The following is a 25,643-nucleotide window of genomic DNA, read 5'->3' as shown; positions in this document are numbered from 1 at the left end:
GGGCATCATGCTCACCTGCAACTGACTGACTAGGACACAGTACGGCGCCATTTTGTTCACTGACAAAGATGAAGTCGCCTAGCGATGGCGTCACGCACTCCTTTTTAAAGGACGTACATTATAGGCGGAGCCTATACAGCGCCCATCAAGTCTCCTCTTAAACAACTAAGACAGCGTCTCCTTGAGGTGGCACGTGGAGACAGAGTACTTCCGGAGGCGTAGTTTCTCAACAGGAAAGTGGTTTCTCCAACGTCTGTGATACGGTATGCCAACTACAGCGCACAGAGATAAGAAAATGTAGAATAACTCATAGTTTTGGAAACAAGAATTTCCCGGGTTTACATGGGAAGCCATATTTTTTCTTCCAGAGGACAGGAGCGAAGGTTGCCCTGCAAATCAATGGAGAAATGCAAGATCTTAATGTAGCAATAATTGAACAGCAAAAGCGGGTTCATCCAGGAAAAAAAGTAGCAAAATCAAGGGTTCATGTTTTCTCAGGTACATCTCCAGATGTTCTTGCACTACAATTCCCGTCAACACTTGTCAGTATCGCCAATGGCCAGGGATTATGGGAGTTGTAATCAGTGAAAATTTGGAGGGCACCACGTTGGTTATCTCTGCTGTTGCCCATTGTCACTCCTGTATGTTGTTGGAGGTGGAATTGATACTAGTTTGCTTCCCCAGCTTCAAATCTTCCCAAACAAAAAGCCTCTCAAGACTCAGCAAAGTTCAGTCTGCTTAACTTGTTCCCACGGCAAGCTGCCTAACCGCAAATCCGGTAATCAATGGCATTCCGAGGTCTTGTCCTCATGAACCAAGTGCAGGTGCGTTGCGCTTTCAAATGTTTTAAATTTTAATTTTCTCACATGAAATACGATTGTTTCTTTACGGACACGCTGGTGCCGCCCAATCACGGCTACGGTAGCATCGCGAAATTGTTCTTTGATTTCTATAGATGGCTTTCACTTTCGCCATCAGAAAAGAAACCACTAATATTCATACAACAGAGCTCGAGCCTTGGGTATGAGTTTCACCATTAAGTACACGTTTTATATTCCTCCATTTCTATTACGCCAATAGCGTCAGAGAAGACGGGCGGGACTCTGACAGGTCCTAGAAGGGAGATATTGCCAGTAGTAAGCTCTCGACATTTTCTCCCTCCTGTAGGCGCACATTGTATAGATGTATTAAGGCGGTAATTCAGGCTAGGAAGAAACGTGTTATTTCTTTACAGCGTGGTTGCGTGAGAAAAAACATCCAGTTTGTGCGTAGGAGGATCTTCACTTTCTCCAGGACCTAAAGAGGAGGAGGGGTCAAAGGTGAAAGGCCACTAACGACAGTGGCGCGAGGCGACGAGTGTGAGGGATGGCTAAACATCATCCAGATCTGATCTTCTGTCGCAAGCAGGCGGGAGTGGGTGAGCCCCCTCATGTCTTTTACTTTTTCCTCAGGCTGCACATTCCGTTCGCGCGTGTATCCTGCTCACGCGTGCTGAGTGGCTTGATCTTAAATGGGGGAGGGGAGAGGAGGAGCAGGTGGGGAGATATGGTGGAAAGTAGAGAGGGAGAAGGCCAAAGCCTTTGAGATTTTATTTTAAAAGACGACCGAGGTGAGAGTTATGACTTAATTTACTTCCTATTGTTGTTGTTATGTGCCTTCAAGTCAATTACGACTTATGGCGACCCTATGAATCAGTGACCTCCAAGAGCATCTGTCATGAACCACCCTGTTCAGATCTTGTAAGTTCAGGTCTGTGGCTTCCTTTATGGAATCAATCCATCTATGGTTTGGCCTTCCTCTTTTTCTACTCCTTTCTGTTTTTCCCATCATTATTGTCTTTTCTAGTGAATCAGGTCTTCTCATGATGTGTTCAAAGTATGATAATCTCACTTTCATCATTTTAGCTTCTAGTGACAGTTCTGGTTTAATTTGTTCTAACACCCAATTATTTGTCTTTTTCGCAGTCCATGGTAGGAGCAAAGCTCTCCTCCAACACCACATTTCAAACAAAGTGATTTTTCTCTTATCCACTTTTTTCGCTGTCCAATTTTCACATCTATACATAGAAATCGGGAATACCATGGTCTGAATGATCCTGACTTTAGTGTTCAATGATACATCTTTACATTTGAGGACCTTTTCTAGTTCTCTCATAGGTGCCCTCCCCAGTCCTAGCCTTCTTCTGATTTCTTGACTATTGTCTCCATTTTGGTTAATGACTGTGGAAAGGTATTGATAATCCTTGACAAGTTCAGTGTCATCATTGTCAACTTTAAAGTTACATAAATCTTCTGTTGTCATTACTTTAGTTTTGATGTTCAGCTGTAGTCCTGCTTTTGTGCTTTCCTCTTTAACTTTCATCAGCATTTGTTTCAAATCATTACTGGTTTCTGCTAATAGTATGGTATTGCCTGCATATCTTAAATTATCGATATTTCTCCCTCCAATTTTCACATCTCCTTCATCTTGGTCCAGTCCCACTTTCCGTATGATATGTTCTGCATACAGATTAAACAGATAGGGTGATAAAATACACCCCTGTCTCACACCCTTTCCGATTGGGAACCAATCGGTTTCTCCATATTCTGTCCTTACAGTAGTCTCTTGTGCAAAGTATAGGTTGCACATCAGGACAATCAGATGCTGTGGCACCCCCATTTTTTTTAAAGCATTCCATAGTTTTTCATGATCTATTCTACATAGTCGAAGGCTTTGCTGTAATCTATAAAGCACAAGGTGATTTTCTTCTGAAATTCCTTGGTCCGTTCCATTATCCGACGTATGTTTGCGATATGATCTCTGGTGCCTCTTCCCTTTCTAAATCCAGCTTGGACGTTTGGCATTTCTCACTCCGTATATGGTAAGAGCCTTTGTTGTAAAAATCTTGAGTATTACTTTACTTGCATTTACTTCCTACATTGGCCAATAATTAAAACAGAGCGATACCTAACATGTGAAACGGAATAAAAACTATGCGGAGAATGGAGGAAGTGGATAGAGGGGACTTTGTTTTTCTTTATTCATAATAGTAGAATTTGGAGTCACCCAATGAAATTGATTGGGAAAAGATTCAGAACTGACCAAAGAAATTTATTCACTTCGCTCAAGGCATAATTAGGGAATTCACCATCGCAAGATGTAGTGATAGTCTTAGACTTAGATGTCTTTATAAGGACTGTTAAATCAATCATCTGGTCTGTTTAGCTATTAGCCATGATAGCTAAATAGAACCTGTCTATTCATTCATCTACTCTATTGCTCCTTAATGGCTCTCCCTTCCTTGACTTTCCAGCTGACCTTTATGGTGATTTGTTCTGCAAGTTGCATCTCTGAAGCCCATAACTGTTTTCCGTCCTTGTCAAATCCTTACTTAACACTGTGCAGTGTTTGTCAGCCACCTTGCAGCTGTTGTAAGCAGCCCTAGATGGGGGGGGGACAAATACACCAGCTGCATCATTGCTGCTAGTAAATGGAAGCATTTAGGCACTGCTGTATAACATTAGAATATGATTTGCACACATAAGTTCTGTTCTGTCCTTGGTATCTCTAATTAAAAGGACTTCAGCTAGTAGGGCTGCGAAAGAGGAGAGCATCTTGCAACCAAAAACAGAGAACTTCCTTAAAGTGGATCAAGTGTCTTATCAATAAGACACCTTTACACAGAGCTTGGAAAAGTTACTTTTTTGAACTACAACTCCCATCAGCCCAATCCAGTGGCCATGCTGTCTGGGGCTGATGGGAGTTGTAGTTCAAAAAAGTAACTTTTCCAAGCTCTGCCTTTACATCTTCTTATGTGAATCAGATGATTGTACAGTTATGAGTTTTGACCGTACAGCTACATACTGTTGGCCTCCTGCCCTCTTGTTTATGTTCAACAGTTGTGCTGTAAATTTATATGACTGCGTCACTGCCAGCCTGTGACGTACATAAGACATAAGGCTTGGCTTTTATATTTTCATTATAATAATGTGTTCTTGTGTCTCAATGCCAGCATTAACATTCTTAATGTTTCTTTGAAAGTGAAAGTTCTAATCTTGGCAAAAGCGCATTTGGCAGGGTGAGGAAAGATTGTTTGCTTTGGATTTGTTGTTGTTGTTATGTGCCTTCAAGTTGATTACGACTTATGGCGACCCTATGAATCAGCAACCTCCAAGAGCATCTGTCATGAACCACCCTGCTCAGATCTTGTAAGTTCAGGTCTGTGGCTTCCTTTATGGAATCAATCCATCGTTTGGCCTTCCTCTTTTTCTACTCCCTGCTGTTTTCCCCAGCATTATTGTATTTTCTAGTGAATCTTGTCTTCATGTGTCCAAAGTATGATAATCTCAGTTTCATCATTTTAGCTTCTAGTGACAGTTCTGGTTTAATTTGTTCTAACACCCAATTATTTGTCTTTTTCGCAGTCCATGGTATGCGCAAAGCTCTCCTCCAGCACCACATTTTAAATGAGTTGATTTTTCTCTTATCCTCCTTTTTCACTGTCCAACTTCCACATCCATACATAGAGACACTGTCCAACTTTCACATCCATACATAGAGATTTGGATTTAGTCCTACCAATATTAACAACGTATGCCTACAGTTGCAGTGCTAAGCATATGTAGCTGGAGACATGGCCCACTGTTTGAAACTGAATGGAAAATTAATGACAATTTCTTAAAACATGCTCTGATATTTTATACCATATGGCCTTGCTGCCACTGCACTATATCTACCTACTCACTTATTGAATTCCGTTTGCTTCACTTCCTGGTGTGGTTAGGATTAGCCTGGAATAAATTGTCAGTTTAAAAAGTTATTAAACATTTTATTTAATGGCCTTTAAATACCATTATTCTCTTACAGCCCACTCATCCTCACCTGAATATGAGGATTATCCTGAAGAGTAATATGGATTCTTGAAATAATATATGCGATGGGCTTAGAACATTAAGAATTTCCAAATGAATGCTAAGTATTATTAATTTTTCTCTGTTTTTATTGCAGCTATTGGACGACTGTGTGAGAAATGTGAGTATAGCTTTTTGCATATAATGTATCTTCTGTGATTTGGAGGCCAAATTTGGGAATCAAAAGACCTTCCAGCTCTTCCAGACTCAGCAAACTTTGTCTTCTAAAATAGGAATGAACTCACAGGCATAATGTAGTTCATGACTTTGTATAAAGTAGCAAAATATAAACATAGAAGGGTTTTTATCAAGTTTTATTGACTGGTTTGAAAAGAGTAATTAATTTTCTTACGTTTTAGGTTTAAAATTTGGGCTACAAATGCAGTGCAAGCCTATACTTGTCTATCCAGAATTTTCCCACTATGTTCACTGAAGCTTACTTCCAGGCAAATTGCTATAGATTGTAGCTTGAAAGTTCAAGACTTCCCATAGACTTTTGAAACTCCACCATTTTACCTAAACCTGCAGAATTTGCTGACCGGATTGTTATGATACTAAGCATGTAAAGTTCTAATGTACAAGAAATTAAAACAAGATAGGGTTGCTGCCCAAAACACCTTTCAGTCGAAAATACTACAAAAGGGGAGGGAAAGAGGAATATAGAAATGTGCAACATTGCTATATGTTTACATAATTTTAAAATAAACAAGAGTGGATACACTATTACATAGCTTGTAAGGGGTGAAAAAAGTTGGTGGGATTTTAAGAGAAGAAAGAAGTGGGTTGAAAAATGTTTCAAAAATTGGCAGCCATTCTGTCCAATCCCCCTTTCACTTTGTGCTTCTCAAGGAGCTTTGTTTTTTGGGGGGGGTCTGTGTGTGTTGCAACAGAACTGTAGCTGAATTTTCCCAATCAGAAGGAACACCTTAGAATGCCTGGAGAGATTGTGGGCTGTTTCAGATATTAAATCTTAGTTTGACACACACAATGAGTCTTCAGTGAAGCAAACCAGGAAAGGAGAGAGGGAAAGGCACATGAGAATGGAGGAAAGAGTGCACCAGCCTGAGACTACCACATCATGCTTTGGAGTTTTGTCTGAACCAGTCCACAGGCAGCACTCCTGTGTGACAGCTGTGTTTTCTGGCCTTTGAAGGCCAGTAGAAATGCATGCAATAGCACTGCAGCAGAGTTTGGGAACCTCAGGAACTCTTCCCAGACCATGCCCCTCACTGACCTGTTTCACACCCCAAGTGTTTTTGCTTGCCTGGAATGTGTCTTTGAACTCTGATAATGCCTCTTGTTTACATGGACGGAGCATAGAGAGGGGCATGTGAGTGTATGCAGAGACTAGCATTTTTTACAAATATAAAATTTACATTCAGTGTTCTCACTTTTGCTGTTGGCCTGACCCACCATTGGTATGTGGCTGCAGGAAGATTGCTCAGAAGGGAATGTGGCCCTCAGGCTGAAAAGGTCTCCCCACCCCTGCACCATAGGGTTTAATATGTCAAATTAGGAGTATGAAGGCCCTATTGCAGCTGTTCATCTCACCCTTAAAAGGCCATGAGACGTGCCTTTGGTAATGTCCTGCTTTTCCTTCCAATTAAAAATGCCTTGCACCACAGAAGCACAGGTACCAATAAAGTGAAAGCAACATTTCTGGCTAACAGTGTGTTAGTTGCTGTACAGAGACATAGTGACCTGGTTAGCTGGCAGCCATTTTGAGATGGAATAGGCAGAAGTAAAGAGAGAACATGGAGCTTGAAAACAGACAAAAAGTGGACTTCCCGGAAGGAGTGCTGGCTGGTGGTTGTCTCTGAGGGAGCTCTGTCTCAGAGGAAGCTTTTTTCAGTTAAAAGCCTGTCAAGAGGAATCTTTGACTGGCGTTAATGTTCTCCAAGATAAAGGGGAACCGAAGAGATTATCCACGAAACTTCGTTGAGCTGTAGATGGCTGGATTTGATCAGGAATCCCCTGAGATAAGAAGGCATGTCTAGCAGCGGAAGACGAAGTCCGGATTTCCAACAAGCTGTGCTGAAAATAAGCGAGACGTTTTTTTTCTTTCCAAAAACGTTTTTAACGAGCGAGCCTCCTTCTGTCTAAATCTTATCATTTGACTTAAATTACTACCGTAAAAGAGACTTGTTTACGAATCAGCAATTCAGAAACTTGGGTGAGTCATACTTTTTTCTTTTATATAAAGTTAAGGAAGAAGGGAGCAATTCAAAGAACTTGTTTTATTTTTTTATGACAAAAAGCTGGCTTAAATTTGGAATTACAAAGATTAAAATGGATAAGAGGCAACTTATTAGATAAGATGATTTGATTATTTGAAGGAAATATATCTGAGACTATTTTTTTATTCCCTTTTTTTGGATTATTTTTTTTGAACGAATCTGCTGTTCGTGTATGTTACTAACTGCTGGATGCTGAGAACTGGATTTGTTTTACATTCCTTTTTTTTTTTCAATAATTTTTATTCAGATTTTCATAAAACATACAAGACAAAATCATAAAACATTCAAAGACAAAAAACAAAATCAAAAATAGTTAAACAAAAAGAAAAAAAGAAAAAAAAAAAACAAAAAAAAAAATAAAAAATAAAGAGTAAAATATTGACTTCCCATTTGTCAAAGATCAAATCAGTCATAAGTCTATAATACATAACAGTCCTGTCCCTTAAGTCATATTATAAAATCACTTTCCTCCAGTAGTTATCTTACTTAATCATCAAATCTCATAAACATTACTTTATTCTTTCCACAAAAAGTCAAAGAGAGGTTTCAATTCTTTAAGAAATATATCTATCAATTTTTTTTTCCAGATAAGCATATCGATTAATCCATCTCATTACTAATTATGATAATCTTATTGTCATAACCATAGTCAAAATAAACATTTCAATTAATCCATCACATCAGAATCTGTTAGGTTCAATAATTTCAGTAGCCATTGTTCTATTATCTCTATTAGTTCCATTTTCCATCTTCCATCTTCAGTAGTCTTGTTAAGTCCAGTAATTTCAATATCCAATCTTCCATTATCAGTATTCCATAATAATCTTGCTGTCAAAGCCATAGTCATATAGTAAGAGTCTGATGGGGATTACCTCTATCCCAAATATTTTCTTGCCATCCATTCTGAATAGGTTGCTGAAATACTGCTGTAAAATCATATCTCTGTTCTTTTTTTCAAAATACACTGGGTCATCTCTTAAAAGTTTTTCCATTGTCACATGGCTGCAGTTAATTCCATAGATTTTCTCTATATTGGGCTCCATCACATCATTCCAGTCCAGAAGATTATCCATGCCATTGATAACTTTATCTCTAGAATCTTCATTCATTTCTTCAGAGATAACATTGAGTTCCAAACAATAGATTTTATTTCTAAAGTCCATAGACTCCAAATCTTGTTCCTGTTCCACGTTGGTTCCAATCTCCGGGATCTCCTCTCTCACAGGGACCCCTATTCCAGTCTCCAGGGTCACCTCTCTCACAGGGACCCCTGTTCCAATCTCCGGGGTCTCCTCTCTCACAGGGACCCCTTCCAGGGTCACCTCTCTCACAGGGACCCTTATATCTTTAATCTCCTGCTTCATTTTACTCAATTCAATTTTCATTATCTCAATCTCATCCATTATTTTCTGAAACATAGTTATTTCCAGATTTTCAGCCACTTTCTTAATTGCCATTTTAAAAGAAAAATATAGGAAAACCACTTCTTATTTCAGCAACAATTGGGTTAATACTCCAAACTTGGTGACATCACAGTATAAACAGAGCAGACAGCCTTATCTCTCCAATAGTTAAGTAAACAAAATGCAGTTCCCAGGATCGAAACAATTAATGGCAATCGTCAAGAAACAGATTCGTCAAAATAAAATAGACCAAAAAGAGAGTAGTCTCAAAACAGTATAATATTTTTCAAAATAAAAATCTGGAATAGAAATCCCTCTTCTGTGTATATCTTTAGAATGCAAATCCAGGACAGCTTTTTGCAACAAAAACAGAGATAAGCTATTAATTAGTGCGTAGCAGAGAGAAGTTATGGCTCCCCAGTGAGATGTCAAAAACTGATCAATCTGGCAAATCTCTTTTAAACAGCAACAATTTAAGTCAAGTAAAAGAAAAATATAGAAAGAAGGGTGCTTGCCTGTTAGTGCGTTCTCTCTTAGAAGATAAGGTGAACGTTCGCTTTATCAGATAGAGCTTGCTGTTAAAAATCCGTCCCACCTCCGTCGGCTGGACCTCGTCCCATAAATTAATGAGATCTGGTCGTCCCAACAAAAATAGGCTTTGAGGTTAATCTCTTCGTTTCTCCCTACCCGGGAGAAGTTTAATCAGTCAAAAAAAAAAGAAAAAACTGACTGATATATCTGAATAAGCTTCTTTTGAGGCAGGAGCCCGTCTCAAAAGCAGGCACAGGCTAAGTCACCCTTCCCGGAAGTCGATTTGTTTTACATTCCTGAACATGCTGGAGATAAGAACCGTGCTGGTTAGATCATATTAACAGACCTGGAATATTAACTCTTTTGTTGTTGGGGGGAAAAAAAGAAACAGTTTGCCTCTAAGTTTGGGAACATTGGCTAATAATAGAAAAGGTTTTTTTTTTTTTTCAAGAATGACAACCAGGAAAGCAGCCAAAGTTTTAGAGCGAAGAGGTTCAACTGATACACAGGAAGGGATAGACATGTTCCAGAAAATTATGGAGGGGATTAATGATCTTAAACAAGAGATGAAACAAGAGATGAAACAGGACAGACAAGAATTTAAAAATGAATTTCGCAATATGAAAAAGGATTTCAAAGATTTAAAAGACCATATCAAAACAGAAGTGGATCAGATTAAAAATACAATGGGGCAACTAACACAGGATGTAAAAAATGTTAAAGACAAGGTGCAAACCTTAGAGAATAGAACAGATATTTTAAATGTGGAATTGGAAAAAAAAATGGACTATATTGCTGTCATGGAACTTAGAGATAAAGAACATTGCTTGAGATTCCGTGCAATTCCTGAGGAAACAGGTGAAGATATCAGAGAGAAAATTGTTAATGCTTTGGTAAAATCCTTGGACTGGGATGAAGATCGGATGGAAATTGAAATAGATAAAGTTTATAGAATTAATTCCAGATACGCAACAATGAAAAAAATCCCAAGAGATGTGCTTGTTTACTTTCTAAAAAAGAAGACCAGATATATGGTTTTACAACATCATTTTAACAATGTCTTCAAAATTGACGGTAAAGAAATACTGGTGATGAAGGAAATTCCTATTAGACTTCTACGTAAGAGAAAAGAATACGCTTTCTTCACAGAAAAACTCAAACAATGTAAAATTCAATTTAGATGGGATGTTCCAGAGGGAGTGATTTTTACATTTAGACAACAGAAGTATCGATTGAATACTGTTCAAAAAGCAAGGGATTTCTTGAGAAAAGCTTCAAAAGACATGGAAAAAGATAAAATTAAAGATATGGATATAACCCATGGGAAACAAAGTCAACAGAAACAGGTAGAGGAAGAAAAGGATGATGATGAATTAAAGGGAGCAACAGGTACAGACTTTTCTAAAATACATGCTTAAAAATGGATTACAAATATCTAACTTGGAATATAAATGGAGCTAATACGTCGCAGAAGAGAAAGAAAGTATTTCATTATTTGAAAAAATTAAAATTGGATATAATTTGTTTACAAGAAACTCATATTAAGAAGAAAGATTCTAAATATTTGATCTGTAAAAATTTGGGTGAAGAATTTATTTCGGCAGGATCCAAAAAAAAAATGGTGTTGTTCTTTATATTAACTCACAATTGTCTCCTAAATTGATATTATTGGATGATAGTGGCAGATTTGTGGGAGTTGAAATTACCATACAGGATACAAAAATTTTGATAGTGGGCATTTATGCCCCCAATGAAGATAAAACAAGGTTTTATACAGGACTTATGGAAAAATTATCAGAGTTTGCATATGATCATTGGTGTGTCATGGGTGATTGGAATGGGGTAATCTCACCAAAAATGGATAGACTTTCTGAGAAAAATATTAAAGAGACACAGGGCAAATTGCCGAAGATCTGCTTCGAATTGATGGAAAATTTAGAATTGGTGGATGCTTGGAGATATATAAATGACAATGCAAAGGAATTTACTTACTACTTTTCAGAAAGACATAAAACATTTTCGAGGATTGATATGATTTGGATGTCTAAAAATTTAGTGAAAGACATTTCCAAGATGGATGTATTACCAAAAGCTTTTTCGGATCATAACCCTGTGATATTGACTTTAAAAAAAAAATCTTGGATTTAGATGGAGACTAAATGAATCTTTATTACAGAATGATAAAGTAGTGCAAGAATGTAAGAAGAAATTAAAAGAGTTTTTTGAACATAATTTATACAAAGGAACAGATGAAAATATTGTTTGGGATACAAGTAAAGCATTTATGAGGGGATATTTTATTAAATGTAATTCTGAACTAAAAAAGAAGAAACAACAGAAAATGCAATTAATTTTGGAAGAAATAAAACAGAAAGAGGAAGAATTGAAAAAGAATCCAACTAAAGTTTTCATTATAAATCAAATTAAAATGTTACAGAAACAAGTATCAATGTTGACAGTTAGAGAAATTGAAAGGGGATTAAATTTTGCTAAACCAAGGACTTTTGAATTTGCAAATAAACCGGGGAAATGGTTAGCATATAAATTAAGAAAAGAACGACAAAAAAATCTCATTTTAAAGATACAAGAAGGAGAAGAGATGTTGACAGACAACGTAAAAATCCAAAAAGCTTTTCATCAATATTATTCAATGTTGTACAAATGTCAGGAAATTCCTTCTGAAAAAATAGAAGAGTATATATCTAAACAGAATTTGCCTAAAATCACAGATTTTCAGAGACAAGCTATTAATGGTCCTATTACGTTAAGAGAAATATCTGATGCAATAAATAAAATTAAACTAGGAAAGGCACCAGGACCGGATGGATTATCGGCAGCGTATTACAAATGTTTGGAGGAGGAACTCTTGTTACCTTTACAATGTACAATGAATTTAATTTTGCAAGAGGGGAAGATACTGGATAGTTGGAAAAATGCTAATATAACATTAATACCGAAAGAGGAGCAGGACCTAACTAAAACAAAAAATTATCGGCCAATATCTTTATTGAATAATGACTATAAAATTTTTACAATGATTTTGGCAGAAAGAATGAAAATAATATTGCAACAATTTATTCAGGAAGATCAAGCGGGGGTTTTACCTAAAAGACAACTACGTGATAACGTCAGGAATGTTTTGAATGTGTTGGAATATCTAGAACAACGAAATGACATACAAGCAGCTTTGATTTTCTTGGATGCTGAGAAAGCATTTGATAATTTGAATTGGAAATTTATGTTTAAGGTTCTAGAGCAAATGGATTTTGGAGATAATTTTATAAAATGGATCAGATCGATTTATACATCACAGAAGGCACAGATAATTGTCAATGGGGATTTAATGGATTCATGTGAAATACAAAAGGGTACAAGACAGAGATGTCCACTGTCCCCTCTTTTATTTATTTTGGTTCTAGAAGTGCTGCTTAGAGACATAAGGCAAGACAAAAGGATTTCGGGAATAAAGATAAAAAAAGAGGAATATAAACTGGGAGCATTTGCTGACGACTTGATAATTGTATTAGAAAATCCCTTGGAAGGAATTAAAGTATTGATGGATAAACTAAAAGAATTTGGACCATTAGCAGGATTTAAGATCAACAATCAAAAAACAAAGATGTTGGTGAAAAATTTATCTTTAAGGGATCAAAAAGAGTTAATGGAGAAGACAGATTTTAAAATAGAAGAAAAGGTGAAATATTTAAGTATTATTATGACAAATAAAAATTCAAAGTTGTTTCATAATAATTATGAAAAATTATGGACAGAGATTAAGAAAGATTTGTTAAAATGGGATAAATTACAGTTGTCATTAATGGGTAGAATATCTGTAATAAAAATGAATGTATTGCCGAGAATGATGTTTCTGTTTCAAACAATACCTGTAATATCCTCTGATTTACCTTTTAAACAATGGCAAAAAGATATTTCTAAATTTGTTTGGCAGGGGAAAAAAACAAGAGTTAAATTTAAATTATTACAAGACGCCAAAGAAAGAGGAGGAGTGGGATTACCAAATTTGAGACTTTATTTTGCTGCTTGTTGCTTAGTCTGGATAAAGGAATGGATTGTATTGAGGAACAAAAGATTATTGGATTTGGAGGGTCATAACCTGAAGTGGGGATGGCATGGATATCTATGGTATGATAAAGTAAAAGTTAATGTGGATTTTAATAATCATTTTATAAGACGTCCTTTGTTGAAAATATGGAATAAATACAAAATAAGGTTTTTTTAAAAAATACCACTATGTGTTTCAAGTCAAGAAGCATTTTATAGAAGAGAAATGGCTGGAAAAGAGAAATGGTTAACTTACCAAGAACTATTAGAAAATGTGCATGGAGAATATATAATGAAAGAGAGAGAACAACTAATAAAGGAAGGATATAGTTCTCAATTGCCTATTTACAATTGTTAGAAAGATACAAAATGGATAAGAAAATGTATGGGTTTGAAATAAATAAATCTGATTTTGAAATAGGTTTGTGTACAAATGATGAATGTATAATTGCAAAAATGTATAAATTTTTATTGAAAATGGACATGGAAGAAGAACAAGTAAAAGAGTGTATGGTCAAGTGGGCAAAAAAATTTGGTTATAATATACAAATGGATCAATGGGAAAATATGTGGAAAAAAGGTTTGAAATTTACATTATGCTATAATCTTAAAGAAAATTTTTATAAAATGATGTATCGTTGGTACATGACTCCAGAAAAGTTGTCAAAAATGTATAGTAATGTTTCTAATGTATGTTGGAAATGTAAACAACAAGAAGGATCTTTTTATCATATGTGGTGGTCGTGTAAACAGGCAAAATTATTTTGGGCACAGATAGGTAGGATGATGCAAAAAATCTTAAAGATAAATATTCAGTCAAAGCCAGAATTTTTTTTATTGGGTTTTATGGATAAACAAATAGAAAAGAAATATGGAAGAATAATATTATATATGATTACGGCAGCAAGATTATTATATGCACAAAAGTGGAAAATGGAATCAATACCAACGACGGAAGAATGGCTATTGAAATTAATGGACTTAGTAGAGATGGACAAATTGACATGCCTTCTCAGAGAAAAAACGACAGATACATTTCTTAAGGAATGGAAGCCTCTTTTGGACTTTTTGTTGAAAGAAAAAAATGAAATGATGATAATGGGATTTGACGATTAATTAAGATAGACTATGGAAAAAAGTGAATTTCGTATGTTTTGGGGGACAGGTTTGATATATATTATATACTTATAGCTGATCTGTGACAAATCGGAAGTCAAGTTTTTATTTTTATTTTTTGTAGTATTGTTTTTGTTGTTTGATTTGTTTTATGAAAATTTGAATAATAAAAATTATTACAAAAAAAAAAGAAAACAGACAAAAAGTATCAGGGTGAAGTTATGGGAAGACATGGCTTTGAAGCAGGGCTGTGGAGTCGTAGAGTCGGAGTCGGCAGCAATTTTGGGTGGAGTCTGAGTTGGAGTCGGGAGCAATTTTGGGAGGAGTCGGAGTCGGTAGAAATGTACTGACTCCGACTTCCAAATAAATTTTGATTGACAGGAAGCAATTTTGGGTGGAGTTGGAGAGTAGAAAAATAGAGGAGTCGGAGTCGAAGGTTTGGCGTACCGACTCCACAGCCCTGCTTTGAAGAATGCTGCTATTGGGGTGACATATGCTGCCTCTCTTGGCCATAAAATGACAGGATGATGGCGCACACTACTGCAGAATGTAAAGAATTGTGTTTTCAGCCCAGGGATGTGAATTGCAGAGAAAGAGGAGAAGGTGCTGCATTCACGTGCTCCCCCAGGACAAATTGCTTCTTGCCACACAAATGAAAAACAGTGTTTTTTTTCTCTCTTCTGGAAACTAGAAATCTAGCAGTACTGGTAAAAACTATGAGATGGTGTATTGTAGCTTTTGCCCAGGATATTATCTTAAGAGCACATTGGGAATTTTGGAACGTGAATTAACATTTTCACTTCATAACTGCAGGTTACATGAATCCTTAGTAGGAATAAAGATTAGATGGACCAGGGCACTGGTAATGGGAAAGAAAACTTTTCATCTCTGGGTCATTAGCTTGGATATGGTCCAGATTGGCAGTACTTGTCATTGCCATCTGTTGACTATTTACTTACTTGCTGAGTTTGATTCCATACCTTGAAACTGTCTACAGTGATGGCTTCCATTATGTGTGTGCCCATTTAGCATTATACCCATTTAGCATTTTCTAAAGCCAAAATAAAAAAAGATGAACATTGTATATACTTTTCAAATGTTAAAGTTTATATTGGCATTATATGATTGATTGATATATAGATATAGATATACACATACATACATACACACGTATACTTACGTATATATACATATACTGCCACATAGCCGAAGCTCTCTGGACGGTTTACAACAATTAATGTGTGATATTGTATTCTATATTTATCTTTATACAGACATACTGACTTCTCAAAGGTGTTACAAATTGATTAAAAAGTTGAAACGATGTGGTAGACCACGTTTGAAGAAGTTCATTCAAATGCCAATTGCCTTAGGCTGCAATCTGCAAACTCAAGCCAGTATATTTGTATTTGGAGTGTGGCAACTCCATCTTAAATGCACTTACTTGGAAGCAAGCCCCACTGATTCACTGCTTTTGTAATATTTTTGGGGGGGTAATCTAATGGACTGTCTCTTTTCTCTCTGTGGGTGTCTTGTCTGTATCTTTTCTCTTAGCTGCAACCTGTGTACTTTGTTTGCAGGTGATGGCAAATGTGTTATCTGTGACTCTTATGTGCGGCCCTGCACACTAGTACGCATATGTGATGAATGCAACTATGGCTCTTATCAAGGGCGCTGTGTGATATGCGGAGGTCCTGGAGTCTCTGATGCCTATTACTGTAAAGAATGCACCATCCAGGAGAAAGATGTAAGATTGTTACAGACATCTGTCTTTTTCTCATGTCTAAACTGTTATCATTTGTTCTTCATAAAGTTTGCTGTTGCCTAGTGTGCTGGTAAACATTTGAAGCTTCAGATACAGTAGGGCCCCGCGTTATGGCATTCCGCTTTAAGGCGTTCCGCTGATGTGGCACCTTTCATTTTCAATTTTAAAGGGTTTTTTTCCCATTTTGTGACATTTTCGCGTCATTTTCGCACGACGCGGCTGTGACGCCCTTCCCTGGCTCTCCCTGTCAGGTTCCTACCTGCGCGTGGCTACTGCCTGTCACTAGGCACCACCAGGGACTCCACCAGTCCGGACTGTCCTTTTTTATTGTTTCTCTCACCGCTCTAGCACAGATCTCAACAGATCCCCCTGCTAGGCAACCACCAGTCACGTCCTAATACTAGTATTCCCAGAGACTCTGAATACTGGTATTGTTATTCTCTTCACCGCTGCCACCATTTGTTACAGTTTCCCTTCAGCCTTGGTCATTACCTTACCCTCCCTTCTGGTCTGTGAAACCCCAGCCAAGGATCAGGCCTTTGGTAAACCAAATTAAGTATTTATTAAAGATAACAAAGCTAACAAGATTAACAAGATTTCTTCTTAAGGCACATAAGCATATGGTTTTACTCAATACTAATCCGAACTCCACCCCCCTTCTTCTCCACTCTCTCCTGGCAAACAACTCTCTAAACCCCACCAAGCAACCCACTCAGTTCACCTCATCCACCACCACCACCTCCCAGATTCCACTGTCTCTCTTCCTTTTATACGTTCAGCCATTTTAAACACTCAGCCAATCATCTAGCATTCTACTGCCCATTCACTCCCCCTCCTCTTTCACTCCACTTACCATGTATCTTCTAAACAACCAACACTTACCATATATACATTAATATAGGAACATCACAGCGGCCCATTAAAGTCAATGGGGTTCTGCTTTAAGGCGTTTTCCTCTTTACGGCGGGGGTCCAGAACGGAACCCGCCGTATAAGCGGGGCCCTACTGTACCTTTATTCCAATGTCTATTATAGATGTAGTTACTCTGATATTTATTATATCAGTATCTTCAACAAAGGCCTATTCATACTTGCCTCTTTTGAAAGTACTCTGAAATGAATGTGCTTCTAATGTCAAACTCTTCCAAAACAATGTATGGATAATTTCATTTATGCTTCAGATTACAAGAAATCAGGAACAGAGTTTTAAAAAACAAAAGTCACAGTGTAACAGTTGAAACAATGATATAGTAATATAGTATCACCTACCTGCCATTGTAATGTAGTAATATTCCCAACAATAATGTGGGTTAGAGGTCTCAATAGCAGCGGTCCAGGTGTTCTCTCTAGTGACTGCCCTCCACAGTCCTATAGATACTTTTTTAATGTTACTTGAATTTGGGACACCTCATGTTTATGTCTGAGGACAAGTATTAAACTGTTGCCATCCTAGAAGTGGTGTTCTTCTGTATCAGTTATCCTTACAGTAAAAGGCTGGTTGAACTTGCCTATACATTAGTTGATGATTTGCAGCTGAATGTGTAATGTGTAATGACTGCCTCAGTTTAAAAGTACTGTTTGAGATACTGTGAAATGAGTTGCAGTATATAGTGAATTAGTTGTTTTCAGTATAAATCAACATTGGATTCTACAGCTGAGTACGTATTGAATGTGTGCACAAACTCTTTTCAGCTATAGACATAAAAGAATGCACTAGAGTTGCTGGGCAATGTGAAAAAATGGGCCAATAGCAATAGATTGTTACAGTGTAGAGCACTTCTGCATTCTAGTTAAGATAGGATACTATGAAGATGATCCTCTCCAAATCAGACGGAGGCTAAAATGGCCAGGCGATGGAATATAATTGGAACTGACTTTAATGCCAGTTTCTGTACTCTAGCTTGTCAGTGGATACAGTAGGATAGCCAGTTGAAAAAGAGGTCAGGGTTCCTTCACCTTTAACAGTTGTGTGAGAACCTTGTCCACTTTTGCATCTGATCACACAATAATGAAAGTGCCCTCCAGAAAACAGGAGCTGGACACACATAAAATGAGTCATTTCAGACTGAGGAGGAATGCATTGCTTTCCTAGTGAAGTTTAATGTGGGGAAAATATTGCATCTGCTAAGAGGACAGGATTGTGACTAGAATCCAGTACCCCCAAAAGCTCACAGATTTATCAACTTTAATATAACATGAGAATTATCTGTAAGGTGGGCTCCTCCAACTGTACCTGTATCACCCTCTGCTTGTTCTTTCCTTATCACAGCTGGTATTGGTGTAATAGATGGCTCCTGCTATGGGTCTCTTGCATCCAGTCGACTCTGGAATATTCAATAGCAAATGATCTTATATCTGCCTAGGCCTTTATAAGTGCAGCTGCCATGCCAGTACCAGCCTTTTGCAAGATTAATAATTATGCATTTGTAATCTATGAAGTGCCACATGACTCTTCTTTGTTGCTAATGCTTTGTCAGAAAACAAGCAAGCAAAGAAACCAGAATGCAAAAAGAAGAAACTTGTTCCCCAAAGTGCCAACTAAGATTCATTACAGCTCAGTGCATTTGAGAATACCAGTTCCTTCTTCAGGAGTTACCTTAAGCTTTCAAATTTTGAAGCAGCTTGCACCAATAAGATTGCCCCTGAAGAAGGAACCTGTTTCCAAAATGCTTTGAGAGCTGTAGTGAATCTTCGTTGACACTTTTGAAAACAAACTTCCCCTTGTTCTGTCACATTCATGTGTACAAACTTGCAAAACAGTTATCCATGTAGCAAGTTGTTTTAAACTTTTTCTCCTTGCTTATAGATTACAATTGCACCCATGGTTTCTTCTATACCTTGTGTCTTGTATCTCCATCTAGTGGCAAATGTGATGGAGCCCAGAATGTGTGCTGGCTGGGAATCTCTCTCTGCTCCATTATTATTCTAATCAGTGTAGCTTCTGTATTACCCTCAGTCAGTTTTTACTGTTGCAGCTGAATGGAGTAGCAAATGATACAAAGGACTTGCTGGTGAAGCCAGGACTGAGAAATCTGTGGGAAGGCTAAGGAGTCTTGTAATTTCTTGATTAGCATATCAGTGGTACCCCCTTTCAAAAATTACTTTCCCTTTAAGGTAGCAATTCTTTTTGTGAACTGTACTTTCTAAAAGAGAATAACCATTATGTAACTCAGTGGTTCCCAAACCTTTTTCCCTACAGACCACTTGAAAATTGCTGAGGGTCTTGACAGACCACTTAATGATTTTTCTGCCTGTTGTAGCAATTGTAATGTACGGTGCTAGATGCTGTATGTTTTTAGATTGTATTTCTATTGCTTCTTTTATTTTATTACAATTTGAATTCTATTAAATAGAATACAATAAAATGCAATAAAAGAAATAAAAGAAGCAATAAAATACAATTTAAAATCAATATGAAAATGTAATATGATGGATGTGCCATCTTCTACCACAAATCCACAGACATGCTGAGGACCACTTGAATGAAGCTTGCAGACAACTGGTGATCCACTCACCAGAGTTTTGTGAACCTCTGATGTTGTTGATATCTGCATTGTGCTATTCGTTGCACCCCGGACTGTCAACAGCATCCCATTTGACTTCTTGAGGAGCACATCTCTTCACTTTTTCTTACTTATTTAATTTTAAAAGGGCATTTTTCTAGCCCTTGTGGTGTTTAAGAGAAATCTGAAAATATGCTAGTATATCTGCAGAAACCTCAAGCAAACTAAGCTTTTGAGTAGGGCTTGCAAAGTGCTGACTTCGTTCTGTACATCTCTCCATTTCTCCCATTGGTCCCACTATCCATGCCTGCTTTCCTTGAGTGGTATCTTAAGTCATACTTAGGTAGACCCACTAAAATCAATGGACACGTTAGCCATGACTAGCTTAAATCCATTGATTTAATGGGTCTACTAAGAGTATTATTTAGGTCTACCTCTTATCTTGTAATTCCCCTGTCTTTGCAAAAATGCTCCAGATTCTGCAAAGCCCCAAACTGCAAGGTCAGATTATTCAAATAATGCAGTTTTCTTCAACTTACTCTGGGTGGAGAATTTTTCAGTTCAGAGAAATTGAATTGCAGCACTATCTTAAGATTATATACAGTAGGGCCCCACTCATATGGCAGGTTAGGTTCCAGACCTCTGCCAGAAAGCAAAAACCGCTGGAAAGCAGATCAGCTGTAGCATGGGGATCTGGAACCTAACCCGCTGATCGCACCAGAGGAGGAGAAGATCAGCTGTAGTACTCTACAGCTGATCTTCCCCTCCTGCGGCACGATCAGCTGGAGTGCGGGAAGCTCCAGCCCCCCCTCCAGCTGATCACGCTGCTGGTGCCATATTAGCAGAACGCCGAAAAGCAGGGCGCCAAGAAGTGGGGCCCTACTGTACTTGGAAATAAGACCTACTGAGTTCAGTGGGACTCACATTTCTGAGGAAATGTGTGTAAGACTGCAGCCCTTGATGCAGAAATCTACCTATTATACTCCAAATGGGAGGATGGTGTAGTTATCCATAGCCAATATGTGTATTAGGATTGGGGCTGGTGATTAATCTAAGCTGTAGGGTACCTAGTGTGATAAGCTCATTAGAGTTACCCTTGTTATAACAACATTCTTCTCTTCCTTTTCAGCGAGATGGCTGTCCCAAGATTGTCAATCTGGGCAGTTCAAAAACAGATCTCTTTTATGAGCGGAAGAAATATGGCTTCAAGAAAAGGTGATCCCATCTCCACCATGGTGCATTTGTGGGACACAGCAAGGATTCCTAAAATATCTTCGGACTGTAGTCTTACTGGGAAGCAGCTAATTTTGTTTTTAGTTCTTGCAATTTGTTGGAAAAACTAGTACGTACAACTAAATTTGGAGGCTGCTGTCTTTCTTCCCTTTCCTCAGCACCAGTTAATGTTACTAAGGGAGGTGAGCACTGACTTCCAATCCATCCCTTTATAGATAAGCAACCTTAATTTCTGTTGACTGATGCCTTTCGCTTAGTGTTATGACCATTCCTGTATTTTCTCTGAAATAAGTCAGACCACTATGTCATTGTGAATTATGCATCAATAAAGTGTTACAGTAGTCTTCTAAAGGAGGGCCTTGTCTCTGAATCTCTCCAAATTGTTCTTTCTGGGCTTTTGTTGTTAGATGTAATATGATATCCTCCAACAGGGCAAGTTTGAAGTCCACTACACTGAAAGGCTTTAATTGCCTTAATTTGTGTGTTTCCTCAGTGTACTATAGCTAAAAATACTTTTGTACTTTAAAACCACCCTTTTTGCCTGCTGTTGAAAAAGATTGGTTGCCATTTGAGCTTTACCCAGTCTTGTTCCACCTAGAAGTAATTCAGCAACAGGAAAATGACATCTTACTTCTGGTGCAGACAAAGGTCCCTGGAAAGGAGACTATAAAAAGATGGGTGTTGCCCAGCCCAGACTAATCTTTTCATTCCATAAATGGCAATGCTGTGACCTATGATTACCAGGTTTGAAATCACAGTCAGTCACTGTGCACAAGTTGTAGTCCCTGTAGGGAAATAGTTGGTGTGGTAAGAGTTGTGGTAATAAGTATGTATTCCTAAGTACCAAGGAGGCCTCTACATGGTAGAAAGCACCTCTCTGCAGAACAGGTTTAGCAAGGGAAACAACAAGCTTCCCACATACTCCGAATCCTGGGCCTTAGCCATTTCTTCTAGGGTTTCTGAAAAGAGGTCACTCGTCACTGATCTTAGTCAGTTCCAAAATCCACTGTGCCTTTTAGACAAGGCATATTAATTCAGCACTGCAATGTAATCATGAATAACATTGTTTCTCAAGCACTACAACCAGGACAGGTCTTGGAATACTCTACTTGCCCCAAAAGTTTACTTTTGACATTTTGATCTTTAAACTAGTTTTGCAGTATTCCTTGCCTTCCCTAAATTTTAAAAAGTTTTTTTTAATGGTAATAGCTTCAGAGGCTGTTCCAGAGCTAGTATAGGGCCCAATCTGATCCATGACCTTTTAAGGAGGGGGAAGTGGAATGCAAAGACTCGTATTCAAAATAGTGTAAATATATCCAGTCATGCAGCCCATGTTCAAATATAGATAAGGAATTATCAAAACAATCTATATGCAATGGCCCCTGCTTGGCCCAGCAGCATCTTTACCTGCCCCACAGTTTACATCATATATGATGTCACAGGTAGGGCAGATGGGCATGGTTTGGCCAGAACAATCTCATGGGCCAAACAGGAAGACCTGGTCAGCTTAATCAGGCCTGCATGCCAGGGGTTCCCCAGCCCTGATCTATGGCTGAAAAGGGTGTGCAAGAAAAAGGGAGAAGAAATATGTGACAGGACTGAGAGGATAAAAGGCGTGTAAGAATGTGGCTTGTGTATTCTGCCTTGCTTTGGTCTACTCTTGATGTTTTGGCCTAAAAACTATTTGATACAAAGAGAAATAGCATTCTGTGTTGTTAAGAGACATTTTGCTTCTACTTGGCACAGATACCTTAACATTGGTATGTTTTTGTGTAATGTCTGAGTCCAGCAAAAGTTACACTGTAAAGCAGGTTGTTCAGATAAGAGTTTTATTATGAATTCTGCGCAGCTTTTCATTATGGGACTGAACAACTTGTGCCCTACCAAGCTGAAGACCACATGTGGCAGCCATCTACAACATATATATGTTGTAAACTTGCTTTGCTATATTTGTTTATGAATAGTGGTACATACATACTTTTATAAATAAAATAAAACTAGGGGCTCAGTAAACCTCTTGATTTTGTTGTGTTCCTGGAGCTACAAAAACTGGGGAGAGATGGGTGTCAAGTCCTTGGGATGTGACAACAACATGGCTGGTAGGCTGCTTTCAACCTGATGGATTACAAGTTATGCAGATTTGCTTTAGCATATCTCCAGGGAAACCAATGCTACAGAGCTATGCTGTGCTTTACTTTAAAGTTAATGATCTCGAGACTCAAAAACTTGAACCTTTTGATTTATAGTTACTAATGGCATGAGCTCCTTATTCTTCAATTACAAAATTTAAAGATTGTTTTAAAATATTTATAAACCAATGCAGCCCCTGGGGATAATAGTTTCCTTGAACCTACATGTTCCAATTCAAAACCCAGTCACTATGTTTCAGCCTCGCTGTCCTCTGAAAAAAGAACAAAAAGTCTACGTTGCAGAATTATTGTTTAGAATTAAAGAAGCAAATGTTGCATGGAATGGATACAGTACGTGTTGGTCCTGCAAAATGAGAGAATATTTTTTAAAAACTACTTGAACCATATCCAGATCTTACAAGTCTTCTGCAAGCTTCCAAAACACTGGTTTGTTGTTATGTGCCTTCAAGTCAACTTCGACTTATGGCAACCCTATGAATCAGCTATCTCCAACAGCATCTGTCATGAACCACCCTATTCAGATCTTGTAAGTTCAGGTCTCCGGAAGACACTGGTAGAATTTTAAAATCCCATTATCTAATTCTAGGCAAATGTCTGTCATTATGATGAGTGCGGAGGAGGAGGGTTTATGTTGCAAGGATCCCTGGGGAATGAAGTACACTCTGCGCACTGCACTACCCAACAGGATTCTTGTCACTGAAAACGGCTATCCACTAAGAGGTGGAGGGTAGGCTTTTGACTTCTCAATCATGCCAGAGCCAGACATGGAATTATGGGCTCAAGTTACAAGAAGCCAGATTTCGGCTGAACATCAGGAAAAACTTTCTGTTAGAGCAGTATGACAATGGAATCAATTACCTAGGGAGGAGGTGAGCTGTCCAACATTGGAGGCATTCAAGAGGCAGCTGGACAGCCATCTATCCAGTATGCTTTAACGTGGATTCCTGCATTGAGCAGGGAATTGGACTTGATGGCCTTATAGGTCCCTTCCAACTCTACTATTCTATGATTCTATGTGCAGGGCACTATCCTATATAGGAGTAAAATAAGTGGTGTACACAAGGACACCATTGAATTGGGGACCAAACTTGGTACTGTCCCTGTTGGTGCCAGCCATTATAAACTGAGCTCATATGAATGTTGCATCCACACCAGACATTTAAAGTACATGGCTTCCCCAAAAGAATCCTAGGAACTGTAGTGTGTTAAGGGTGCTGAGATTTGCAGCTCTGAAGGGTAAATGACACTTTCCAGGATTCTTTGGGGGAAGCTGTGCGTTTTAAATGTATGGTGTGGAGTTGACCATAGACTCATGCAGTTTCCTTTGTAATAATGGAATGCGATAGAATATTGCACACTGGCTTAGAGGTATGAATAGATTACAATATTTTAAATTGTTTTCTATTATCTCTCTTCCAAGGGGTTTTGAGTCCAAAATGGAAATGGAGAGATTTTTATTATTATTATTTAAATAACATGTTTTAAATTGTTTTTTAAAAGATGTATTTTAAATTGTATTTGTTTTTAGTTATTGTAAACCGCCCAGAGAGCTTTGGCTATGGGGCGGTATACGTTTAATAAATAAATAAATAAATATAAGACATTCCTATGAGGTTGGAAGCCTGAGCCATCTTTATTTGGACATCTTACAGCTTTGTAAGTCAAAGGAATGTATTAACTTTAGTAAAACCCCACTTTCTTTGGCCTTAAATCAGCCAAGTGACAAAACAGTAGGTTTTGAATATATAACATCTACAAAGTTTTTATTATTTTACTCTGAACAACTGGCTGAGGAATATCCCACAGCAAATTTGGGGCAGCTAGAATGTTATGTAATGAAAGTTCATCTTTTATCTGTTTTGCATAGGTATTATAACACACTTTACATACTAAATGTTTTTTTATTAAACATTATTTATAATAATGTAGTACCCTCACAGGTTTACCTTGTAATTAAAAGGGAACTGCCAGATGAAAAAAACTATTTTAAAAATGTGGCCAGAGAATCAAGAAGACTTCCTCTGAGGACATTCCTTGAACAACCCCCCAGTGGAAAGCATGAGTGTTTTGGGAGAGCTATGATGTTTTATAGTTTTCATTCATTTCAATGGGAGTTTTGTATGAGGTGTTCTGTGTAGATTGTGCTTTATATACCCTTTTAACGAGCTCCACTGAAAATGCATTATGTTCACATCTAAGCATATGTGCTCTATTAGATACACAGCCAGCTGAGTCCTATGAAAAGAAAACTCTTGCAATATTTTGGCCAAGCCAAGAAAGGAGTCATAACTACTAAGCTGGGACTGGATCATGTGAGGAGACATGGAAGGGCCCATAATAACCCATTAGTAATTACTTGAATCACTTCTATCACGTGCCTGATCATCTTTCTGAATGTTACATGTAACCTTTTTAAAATGCATGTCAAATGTTTGGCTTTAATTCAGCTGTTGTCTGTCTCATGGCTTTCTCAAACTTTGCCATACCAACCATCATTCTCAAGAAAGCAATTTGCTTAACTGATCAACTTTTCCCAAGTGGGGATAGCACTTGAGAGGAGGCACAAAGGTTGTGAAAAATAGGATTACCTCTATGATTCCCAGCTTTTTAAGTCAACTCAGGGATGTAGACATAAAGAAGGGACGGGGAACCTGTGGCCCTCTAGATGGTGTTGGATGCCAACTCCCATCATCCCCAGCCAGCATGGAATTATGGAAACTGTAGTTCAATTGGATTCTTTCCTGATCCATTCAAG

General features: G+C 37.9%; 2 protein-coding genes across 3 annotated transcripts in view; one reads left to right on the top strand and one right to left on the bottom strand.

Moving 5' to 3' along the window:
* ACO2 (aconitase 2) overlaps window positions 1-945 on the bottom strand; it is a 28,172-nt gene extending 27,227 nt beyond the window's left edge. The window contains exon 1 of the mRNA XM_061639276.1: window positions 16-945. Within this exon, the coding sequence (XP_061495260.1) occupies window positions 16-51 (36 nt within the window). The 5' untranslated portion in view covers window positions 52-945. The remainder of the gene's footprint in view (window positions 1-15) is intronic.
* PHF5A (PHD finger protein 5A) lies at window positions 166-21,089 on the top strand. 2 transcript variants are annotated; one of them, XM_061639279.1, is made up of 5 exons: window positions 166-263; window positions 1,235-1,417; window positions 4,987-5,010; window positions 15,819-15,985; window positions 20,635-21,089. In XM_061639279.1, exons 2-5 carry the CDS (start codon window positions 1,366-1,368, stop codon window positions 20,722-20,724), a joined length of 333 nt encoding a protein of 110 aa, XP_061495263.1. In that variant the 5' UTR covers window positions 166-263; window positions 1,235-1,365; the 3' UTR covers window positions 20,725-21,089. The 2 variants fall into 2 exon arrangements, with proteins under 2 accessions (XP_061495263.1, XP_061495262.1); XM_061639278.1 differs by having other exon boundaries at window positions 181-824.
* The last annotated feature ends 4,554 nt before the right edge of the window (window positions 21,090-25,643 follow it).

Source organism: Rhineura floridana, chromosome 8 (assembly GCF_030035675.1).
Source record: "Rhineura floridana isolate rRhiFlo1 chromosome 8, rRhiFlo1.hap2, whole genome shotgun sequence".
In the NCBI taxonomy this organism is placed as follows: domain Eukaryota; kingdom Metazoa; phylum Chordata; class Lepidosauria; order Squamata; family Rhineuridae; genus Rhineura; species Rhineura floridana.
Note: the sequence above shows the minus strand (reverse complement) of the source record. Positions and strands in the feature narration are given on the sequence as shown.